The 11,111-nt window shown below is 43.1% G+C and overlaps 1 protein-coding gene across 1 annotated transcript in view; it reads left to right on the top strand.

Moving 5' to 3' along the window:
• DRGX (dorsal root ganglia homeobox) overlaps positions 1-11,111 on the top strand; it is a 43,059-nt gene that overhangs the window by 7,723 nt on the left and 24,225 nt on the right. The window contains exons 4-5 of the mRNA XM_049790729.1: positions 59-237; positions 318-430. Of these exons, the coding sequence (XP_049646686.1) occupies positions 59-237; positions 318-430 (292 nt within the window). The remainder of the gene's footprint in view (positions 1-58; positions 238-317; positions 431-11,111) is intronic.

Below are 11,111 nucleotides of genomic sequence, written 5' to 3'. Positions count from 1 at the left end.
TTTGGGATTTGAGTTCTGGTATCTTCTTCCTTGAATACATGTTTCTCTGGGGACTCAGGTTTGGTTCCAGAACCGAAGGGCCAAATGGAGAAAAACAGAGCGAGGAGCATCTGACCAGGAGCCAGGAGCCAAGGAGCCTATGGCAGAAGTGACCCCGCCACCTGTAAGAAACATCAATTCCCCACCCCCTGGGGACCAGGCCCGGAGCAAAAAGGAGGTTCTGGATGCTCAGCAGAGGTGAGGCAAGTGGAATAATTTGTGTGGAGGGCAGGTACACTAAGTGGAAAGCTCATGTGATTTTTTTTCTTTTCTGCCAGCCTGGGCCGAACGGTGGGTCCCACAGGACCTTTCTTCCCCTCCTGCTTGCCTGGAACACTCCTGAATACAGCCACATATGCCCAGGCCCTGTCACATGTCGCTTCCCTGAAAGGTGAGTTTATCTCAGAGGTTGAGCACATTTGCCAGAGAGGGTCTCACTGTTTGTGGGCCCATCCACTCCACATTCCTGGGAATGCCGCAGCTCTTTTCTGCCTCTGTACATCCAGGCCATAGTCAGGAACAGCACCAGTTCCCCATTCCATCTTGTTTTTGAGTCCTCCCTGGCTGTGGTATGTAGGTGGAGATCTTAAGTATTTCATGCTTGGTGGAGGCTTGTCCACCAGGTGGCTGAACCCTGCTAAATTCAGTAATTCCCCCCTCTTCCCTGGCAGTGTTAACTTTTCTGGGTGAGACTGCTTTGAAGACCTTTTCCCTGTGCGCAGAAGGCTGTCCTGCCTGACTCCTGATACCGAGGCTATGGTTCCCCAAGATTTGTCTCTTTTCAATAGCAGCTGTTGTCTGGAGGATGAAAACCATTATTAGGGTCATTCTTACCAGGCCCAGAGAGAGGAAATCCTGTGTGGTGTTTCCTTGAGGATTTCTTGAACACCCTCTGGATGAATGGGTCCATATCTATCAATTTCTGTTCCCCAAACTTCTCCACCACTTGTGGTAGAGTTGGGCAATTGTACTAGTCAGAAATAGAGTCTGAGGGAATGAGTAGTAATGAGACTTGTCTGGTATGGAGCCTTCAGCATTGGTGTATTTGTGTGCAGGACAGGAAGTAGACATTTTCCTGATAATAGGCAGTGAGAGGCAGAGTAGTGTGTCAGGGTCTGGGACATCAACAGGGGGAGAAGTTTCCCTCTTTTTCTCTTCCTCCTTCCTTCTCTCTCCCTCTCATTCTCTTCCTCCCCCTTCCCCACATGTACAACACACACAAACTCACAATCTGTATTGCACCAGTGATTTTTGGAGGAGAGGTAGAGTGTCCCTGGGGCATTTCTCAAAGGAAGACAAGAGTACCTGTCACTTCAGCAGACCCTAATGCCAAGAGGGAGGACTCTAGTGTGGAGATTAGCTAGTGTTCTGGGTACCTAAAAGAGAGTTCCCAGGGGCCACATGGAGGGTAATGGGCAGCTTTCTTTTCTTTCTTTCTTTCTTTTTTCTTCTTTTCTTTTCAGAACATGGTTCTGAACACAATGTTCCTGAAGTTGGGCAAAGTCCTGAGATCCAGTGACAGGCATGGCTGAGCAAGTCTAGTCCCATCCACTGTGGGCTCTGTGTTGCCCCTAGTGCTTCCTTCAGTGCCAGGGTCTAGGCGCTCCAGGGCCTATAAAGATCCTAGCAGTTTGGGGTAGTCATAGGTCACAATAGGCTGATACTGGAGCTGGAGACTGAGCTGGGAGAAGTTCCTGGAGGTTATGGTGTGTTTGGTCTTGTCAGAAAAGCAGTTCTGTCTGGCTATGTTAAATCCTCTGTCCTAGTGAGGTGCAACTCAGTTTCTGAAATGATTCATCTCTTTGATAAATATCCTCTTGTTCTGTCCCAGTTACTTCAGCTGGAGGCCCTCTCTCTCTCTCTCTTTTTTATTTTTATTTTTTGTGATGGCAGCCCAAGAAGGCTTTTGACTATCCGAACTGAGGCCCCCATAGAGGCTAGTGGTGACTGAAGAGGGATGTGAAGGGAGGGCAGTTCTGCATAGTGTGTCTCTGGGAGGTCATGGGCAGACACTTAGGCTTGATCCCAGGATGGAATCAGGAATTGAAGGAGGGGGAGTCTCCTTCCCTTACCTCTCTCTTCCCTGCCCTTTCCTTATCTTCTCTAACTGGCTTCCATCCAGGACTCAGTGAATACCTCCCTGGAAATGCTCAGGAGCTATTTCTAAATCTGTGCTCAGGAATCTGCACCTGGAGGATCATATGTGTTGACCAAAATTGAACCAGGGCTTGCCACATGCACAGTGAGCACCTTAGCCTTTTTCTCTCACTTTAGCCTCAGAAAGTTTCTCGAAAGCAGCTCTTGCCCCATAAGTTTGCAGAGGTGACAGGAATCATTGATTCATTATATTCACCAGACTAGGGCCATCTCTGTCTATGTCCTATGTCCACATAAAAAGATTTTCTTAAAGAGAGAAATAATGTAGGCTAAGAGGCACATGCTTTAATGTATGGGGCCACAGTTAATTGCAGGCCCCATATAACCAACCCATTGGCATTGCCAAGATGGCAGCATGGCTGATAGAAGCATTTCTGGCAGCCCCTCATCATCACCAGAATTTTGTGAGGAGTGGTACCTGGGTCCTCTGAGCACTTCTTATCCCCCATTAGCCCACTCCAAAAGTTATTCTTCACTATAAAAGGCTCCCAAATAAACAATCTTCGGTTCAGTTGTCATTTGTTAGAAGGTTGATGATAAAAAATAGTTCTGGTTATTTGAGAACCTACTTTCACTGCACACTATTCATTGTTAACATTTATTTTTTAGGCAATTTTGGGGCAACATTTGGCAGTGTTCAGGGTTTACTTCTGTCTCTGTGCTTAAAGATCACTGCTGGCAGTGCTCAGGGTTTCATAAGTGGTACTGGGGGTTCAAACCTGAGTTGGTATCATGCAAGGATAAGTGTCTTATTCCCTATGCTATCTCTTCAGTCCCTACTTCTAAATCATTTGCTTAAGGCCAGTTTCCAGGGCCTATATTGAGGCTAAATCGAGACCACTTTGGAGAGCAGCTTGTGGAGAGTGTACTAGGGGCCACTATCAAGTTTGGGCTGGTAGAGGGAGATGGATTAGGGAATATTGACCCATACATGGGTCAACCATTGCTTTAATTAACTGAATGACCCTGTGAGAATGTGAGTGTAGTACCAGATCTATGGGCTTTTCAGAAGCTGGAACTCTGAAATTTCATTTGAAATAATCCATCTATTAAATGTGTCCCCAAATCTTCAAGCCATATAAGCCTCAGGTTTGGCCAAAGCACTTGGGGCCTGCCATATTGTGTGAGGCCTTTCCTCTTTCCTTTCTGCTTTCTGTGTTTTGTTCCCCATCTACTCAGGCCCTCTCCTATCCTGCAGCTCAGGATGCCCCCCTTCCTCACCTCCTAACTGACATATTTACATTTTTTTTCAGTTTATGGTAAGTTCTCTTTAGTGCTGGAGAGAAAGGGAAACCGAGTCCTTGTTGGAACTCACTGAAGGTCACTCAGGTGATTATGAGTTCTGTCTGGTCCCATTTAATCCTGCCAGTGGGGTGGAAAAAGCCACCTTGAGAGCACTGCAGGGAGGAGGTGGAGCCAGAATGGCTCTGAGCTAGGCTGAGTAATCTTTGCATTATAAAAATACAGGCACTGGGTATTCAGAATTGGTGGTATCTGGGGGCTGCCTCAAAGCAGATCCATGAAGCTCTCTCCAGTTCAGGTGGATTTGACAGACTGCAGATGTGTTGATGGCAGCATGGTCTCTGCCTGAGAGTCTGGGCCAGAGGTATACATACCCTATCAATTCTAGAGGTTTCCAAGGTTGAATGCTTCATGGCATTGTGAAACACTTGATAAGTGGTTTGGAACCAGCATGACTTTCTGACTCTGAAGGCTTACACTTCCCTCTCTCAGGCTGCTCCAAGTTCTGTATTCTTTTATTTTGTGTGTGTGTGTGTGTGTGTGTGTGTGTGTGTGTGTGTGGCACACCCAGTGATGCTCAGGGGTTACTTTTAGATATGCACTCAGAAATCGCTCCTGGCTTGGGGGGCCATATGGGATGCCGGGAATCGAACCAAGGTCTGACCTGGGTCAGCGTGTGCAAGGCAAATGCCTTACCATTGTGCTATCACTCCAGCCCTCTGGTATCCTTTTGGACCCACAAGATGAGCTACCCCAATTTATCCTTGGTCTTGCTGTGTGCCAAAGACCATGAGCTGACACCCAGTTTTACATGAACTATACCCACAGAAGTAACTGGACAATCAGATGCTAGCAGAGCAGACTGCTGAACTTCTTCTAGAGAAGAAGAGCTTTGCCTCAGAGGGGCCACAGGCAAGCAAGGGGGCTTCTTAGCACACTGGGAGGAACTTCCCTTCTTTCTTTTAAACCATAAAGTAAGTCTCAGGGAGGACAATCCATTGCTCAGCTAGATCTCTGTAGAGATCTAGGCTGCTCCTCAGAGTACCTTGACATGGCCTTTGTTCCAGAAAACATTTATTCATTCCTAGATGCTCCTAATGGAAGGGCCTAGAACATCCACCTGCCTCTATAAAGCATAACCAAATAATTCTAAACTACTGGCTGTGAATATTGAAGCAGTGGGGTCTGAACTCATACAGGACTATCAGAGTCCTGGTAGAACTGTCTCCATAGATGTGCAACAATTGACTGATAAAGTACATCAAGAACAGAGATCCTGTGAATTCTTTTCTAGACCATAGAAATAAATCTAGTCATAGATCTGTTCTGGTTTTTCAGGGCATATAACAGCTACATTTACATTATACTGGAGTTTATTAGTATCCTTTCAAGGTCACCCCAAATTTTCCATTTGGCCAAATACCTGCAAAAAGTAATGCAACAAAGTAGAATAAAATAAGGTATGCTTGTGAATTAAAGTCAATGTCAGCTCTCACATACAAACAAGTGTTCACATTTCCTTCCCAGGCTTTTTCCTAGAGTAAAGACAAATATCCTGGGTGAGCTGTAGAAGTTCTCTGTCTTCATTCCGTATACACCTCTTTGGTACTAGACCCTGGGATCAGAGAACAGAGTTAGTTAGGCTTTCTGTAGGTGCACTGACCCTGGATCACCCGCCCCAACAGACCCAGTACTTTCAGAGCACAGAGATCACATAGCTGGTGTTTCTGGCACTATTTTCTGGATAAGTACCAGGCAAAATTATAAGTGAGGACAAATTTACTGTTAGGACTTCTGGGCCTTTATTCCAGGCTTTTTATTTCTGATGGATGTGGATTTCTTGCTTGGAAACTTGTGTGAGAGCCTCCAGGGGTAGATGGGATTGTTGTGGTGCAATTTGTTGAGTTTTCTTAAATGGTATTTATTCCTTGAGATCTTCAAGTACTTACATGCATTTTTTTTGGGAGGGTCATACTGACCATACTTAGAGATTCCTCCCAGCTCAGTGCTTGGGGATCACAGAGAACCAGGTGATTTTTGGGCTTGAACTTGGAATTTTCTCATGCAAAGTATGTTGTATAGCTCTTTGAGCTGCCTCCATATATCTTTAATATATTGGGGGTAGTGCCCAGGGAATCACAAAGAGCAGGGAATAGAACCTGGAGCTTCCACATATCAAGCATGTATCTCAGTCCTCTGAGTCATCTTCCTATTTTCCTGAGTGCACTGGGGTATTTATATTCACTACAGGTGTTTGGGGGCTACCTTTGACTATTTTGGGGAACCATATAGTGCAAGAATGGAACTGGGGTAGGTTCCATGCAAGGGAAGTGCCTTCACCCCTGTACTATCTCTCCAGCTTCCTTAATGTATTTTTAATAAATAAATGCTTTAATTGAATCACTGTGAGACACACAGTTATAGAGTTCATGATTGAGTTTTAGCCATACAGTGTACCACACCCTTCACCAGTGTAGTCCTTAATGTATTTTTAATGGTGTTCTCTTGCCTGAAGATTCTTTTGCTCTGAATATGCTGTGAAAATAAGGGTACTCTTGGAAAATAGGCTCTCTGCTCTGTGTAGGCAACGCATGCAGAGGCTAATCAGGGATTCTGGATATAGAGGAAATATGCTCCTGGTAACATCTATAACAATATCCATAGAACACAAATAATACAACTGTTGTAGACAAATTGGCCCTGGTAGTTCTATGACTCTTGCCCAGATGTCAGTGGATATTCCAGACTCTGATTTTTTATTATTGGTCATGAGAATCAGAGGTCCAGAAAGTCAGAGGAGAACATAGTTTATGATTTTTTAGGAAAACACATTTTTTCTTTTGGAGATAAGTGGTAAAGTAAGGCCTAGGTTTTGGAAGCAACTGGAAAATTGGAGAAACCAACGACTTTAGGTTAGAAGTCCTTAGGCTCGTTTGGATGATTGTCATTTTAACTCTGCATGGTACACCCTGAAATTCAGCTGGTAGTTCTGTCTCTAGCCACAGGTAAGAGCAGATTATGAAGCCCGATCCCCTCCATCTTCCCCAATAGGGAGTTGATCCTGCTGTTGGGACTCTAGATTGGTCAGGAGACAAAGATACAGCTTGAGGGTTGGAGTGCTAGGGTTCCCCATGCTGTCAGTGAGGTTAGGGTTGGGTGTGTGTGTGTGTGTGTGTGTGTGTGTGTGTGTGTACACAGAGCTATATATTAGTAGAGTTGCTCAAAGAAAGGGGATCCAGGGAAAGGCAAAAAGGATGCTGCTGATGCCCCTCAAGGTTGGCTGGTTCAGTATACATCTTTACATACAGATTTGGCAGACCAACTTCCAGTTCTGACAGGAAGGTGTATGGAGGCATGGGGTGCCCTGTCATTGAGTGGGGCATCTGGCTCCCAAAGATTAGATAACTGTCTGGGATGGGGGGTGGGAGAAGAGAAAACAGAGACTATAATTGAAATACATTTTATAGCATGTCTTCCTTTAATTATTCTTAAATTATTAAGGATCAGATGAACACAGAGCAGAGCAGTTTCAACAAGGACTCAGGTAGCCTCCCAATTGGAATCCTCCCACTTCATCCTCCAGCCTTGTGGTTTTGCCTAAGCAACTCCATTTCTGCTTCCTCATCTATGGGAGTCATGCAACAAGGAAGAATTCACAGCACTAATAAAGGGGGCTATTATGGAAGAAGCCCTTGGAAAAGTCTGTCAGGTGGAAGATGCTCATTAAACACATCATTACCCAGATCCTTCTATTGTTACTTTCTTTTCACTATCCCACTTCCCTTTTAGGGACCCAGGTGTTTCTCTCTCCCTTTCTTTCTGCACTTTCTTGCTGTGGATATTTGCCACTTCTTTGCAGGTCCTTCCTTTTTCATTGTTTTGGCCATGATTAGGGTTATTTCCTATCCCGGGTAGGGCTTCATGGTTATTACCCATTCTGCACACATGTATGCAATGGATGCATTTATGTATGTGTGTACGTGTGCATAAGGTGAGGTGGAAGTGAATTCCCCTGGGAGGATGATCAATGAGTTATTAGCCTATTTATGACTGTAAGTACTCTATGGAAACTCAAAAAGATAGTAAGACCCTCACCCTCACTATGATATACACACCAGGAGTGTTTCAGAATATTAATGATTGTCCAGAGAAAAATCCTTCCCAACTCAAATGATTTTCCTGTCCTGCCTTAATGGGTAGCCTCATGATCACAATTCATTAATGCAGAGAAGGTTATTAATGGGCAAGGAAGGCACTTGGGTTTGTTTTGAGGAAGTGCTGGCAGGCCACAGGATGGGCAAAATGGGGCTGGAGAGCTATAACCTGTGGGTGGCCTTCTGGCTTTGCACTTAGTCTGGATGCCTCTAACCTGTGATATGCTGAATTGGGTGTGATGTGGAAACAGCTGCCAGGGGAGAGCTTGCATAACTCACACCCTGCACTTGCCCACCTCCACCGGGAGTCTGAAGTCTTGGAATCCACAGCATCTCTATTCCTGTGCTATATACATAAGCTCGGAGAGTGCACACTGCACTGGGTGGTAGCTTCACCGTGACTTCCCCAAGGCAGAGAAGGGCAGATGGGGTCAAGGAGGACTTGAATGGCACTCAGTCCTTGTCGTTGGGCCTGGATCCAAACCCTAGAGGCAAAGATGAGCTACAGAGCAACCAGCTTAGATCCATTAGAGCTCCCCCCCTCCGCCCACTCCAGCCTTATGCACCTTAGTGCAAGCACAAATAAAGCAGCAGTTGTGGAGACTAGGCCAGAGGAAGCAAACTGCACAATGACTGCTGTGAGCAAAGGGTTTGGCCAGGTTTTTTAAATTTAATTTTCAATGAATTACCATGAGATACAGAGTTTCAGAGTTGTTAATGGTTGAGTTTTAGTCATATAGTGTTCCAACACCTATTCCTTCACCAGTGTTCATTTTCTGCCACCATTTTCCTTGATTCCGTCCTGGTTCACTTTCCCAATAGTCTTCCTCTATGGCAGTCCTCTTCCTCCTCTACCTCTTCCTCCTTCTCCTTCCTCTCCCTCTTCTCCTTCTTCCTCCTTGTTCTCCTTTTCCTCCTCTCTTCTTTTTTCCTTTTAGGCACTGTGGTATGCAGTATTGTTACTAAAAGGATATCATGCCTATCAATTATATCAATTTACCTCCTTTCAGAACCCAGTCTTATCCAGAGAAATAAATTTCAACATTACTGTTATAGTCATAGTCTCTTCTCTGTCCTAATTGCACTTCCACCCATCATGTCAATTGTATTTGTGTTCTCTATTGTATTGTATTCTCATAGTATACTTTTTTTTTCAAAATACCTCACAGATGAGTACAATCATTCTATTACATTCACCCTCTGACTTATTTCACTCAGCATGATACTTCCCATATCTATCTATGTATAAGCAAATTTACTTCATTTTCTCTAGAGCTGCAGAGTGTTCCAGTGTCTAGATGTACCCGTTTCTGTTTCACTCATCTGTTCTAAGGCACTTGGGTTGTTTCCAGTTTCTGGCTATTGTTAATAACCCTGCAATGAGTATAGAAGTGTAGATGCCTGCATTGTATTCTTGGGCTCCTGAAGTAGGTAAATTCTCAGAGCAGTATGGCTGGGTTCAATGGGAGCTTGTTTTCCAGTTTCTTGAAGAAAATTCATATTTTCCAAAAAGATTGAATGAGTTGACATTCCCATTAGCAGAGAATGAGTCCCTTTCTCCCTGAATCCATACCAATAATTTTTTCCCTTAATGTGTGCCAGTCTCTGGTGTGAGATGATATCTCATTGCTAGTTTGATTTGTATCTTTCTGATATTAATGAAGTAGAGTTTTTCTTTCTTTTTTTTTTTTTTGTTTTTTTTTTGTTTGTTTTTGTTTTTGGGCCACACCCGGTGACGCTCAGGGGTTACTCCTGGCTATATGCTCAGAAGTTGCTCCTGGCTTGGGGGACCATATGGGACTCCGGGGGATCGAACCGCGGTCCGTCCAAGGCTAGCGCAGACAAGGCAGGCACCTTACCTCTAGCGCCACCGCCCGGCCCCGAGTTTTTCTTTCATGTGCCATTTGGCCATCTGTATTTCTTCTTTGGGAGTTTCTTTTTCATCTCTTTTCCCTATTTTATGGTGGGGTTGGATGAATTTTCTTGTTAAGTTCTACGGTGCCTTATAATATTAGATATTGACTCATTATGAGATGGGCATTGGGTGAATAATTTCTCTCATTCCAGTGGTAATCTTTCTGTCCTGGTTATCATTTCTTTTGAGATGTAGATGTTTTTTATTTTAATATAATACCATTTTTTGTCTTTCTTTCATTTGCTTGGTCAGTGTCGTTACATTGTTGAAGATACCTTTAGCTTTTATGCCATGAAGAGTTCTGGCTATGCTTTCCTCTTTGTACCCTATGGATTCAGGTTTAATATCAAAGTTTCTAATCTATTTTGATTTGACTTTTGTGCATGGTGTTCAAAAAAGGTTCAAGTTAATATTTTTAATTAATTCTTTTTAATTTTTGTTGTTTTGGGTCCACATCCAGTAGCTTAGGGGTTCCTCTTGGCTCTGTACTCAGTATTTACTCCTGGCAGACTTTGGGGACCATATGGGATGCAAGGGATCAAACCTGTGCAAATGCCCTAGCCACTATGATATTACTCTGGCCCAGAGGTTTTTTCTTCTTCTTATGTAGATAACCAGTTGTTTCAGTACTACTTGTTGAAGATTTCCTTGATCCACTTCACATAACTTTTGCTCTTTCATCTGAAATTAATTTACAATATAGCTGAGAGTAGTCTCAGTTGAGTAATTTCTATTCCACTGATCTGAGGGTCTGTCTTTATTACAATATCATGCTGTTTTTATTACTACTTACTGCCCTATAGTTGGGAATGAAGTTGGGGAAAGTGATGCCTCCCATCTTCTTTTTCCTAAGGAATAATTTAGATAGTGTATTGGGTATGTGTGTGTTATTGTTCAGGAATGTCTGATTTATTTCTTTGAAAAATGGCATGGGTATCCTTATTGGGATTGCACTGAATCTGTACAAACCTTCCATTTTAATGATGTTAATACTCCTAGTCATTGAGAGAGTATGTATATCCATTTCATCTTTTAGGTTTTGAAGTAGTGTCCTGTAGTTCTTTTTGCATAAGTCTCTCACCTCTTTAGTTAGGCTGATTTTAAGGTACTTGATTTTTTGAGACACAACTGTGAATGGGATTTTATTTTTAATATCTTTCTTCTACTTTATTATTTACATATAGTAAAGTTTATGTATTTTTGTATGGTAACTTAGCAACCTGTTACTTTAATATACAAGTTTATTGTTTATAGAAGCTTTTTATTGAGCCTAGGATTTTCTAAATTCTAAGGTATAAATCCTAAAGTATAGTATCATGTCTTGGCAAATAATGAGAGTTTGACTTCTTCATTTCCATTCTGATTGCACTTGATATCTTTTTCTTGCTTAATTGCTATGGCATTACTATATTGAATAGAAGTAGTGAGAGTGGGCAACCTTGCCATGTGTCTGATCTTAGAGGGAATGCTTTCAGTTTTTCCTCATTGAGTATAATGTTTGCTGTGGACTTGTGTTAAATGGCTTTAACCACATTGAGGAAAGTTCTTTCAATTGCCATTCTGTTGAGAGTTTTTTTTAAATCATAAATGGGTACTGGATATTA

Source organism: Suncus etruscus, chromosome 17 (assembly GCF_024139225.1).
Source record: "Suncus etruscus isolate mSunEtr1 chromosome 17, mSunEtr1.pri.cur, whole genome shotgun sequence".
In the NCBI taxonomy this organism is placed as follows: Eukaryota; Metazoa; Chordata; class Mammalia; order Eulipotyphla; family Soricidae; genus Suncus; species Suncus etruscus.
The sequence above is the reverse complement of the archived record's forward strand: the minus strand, read 5'-3'. Positions and strand labels throughout refer to the sequence as shown.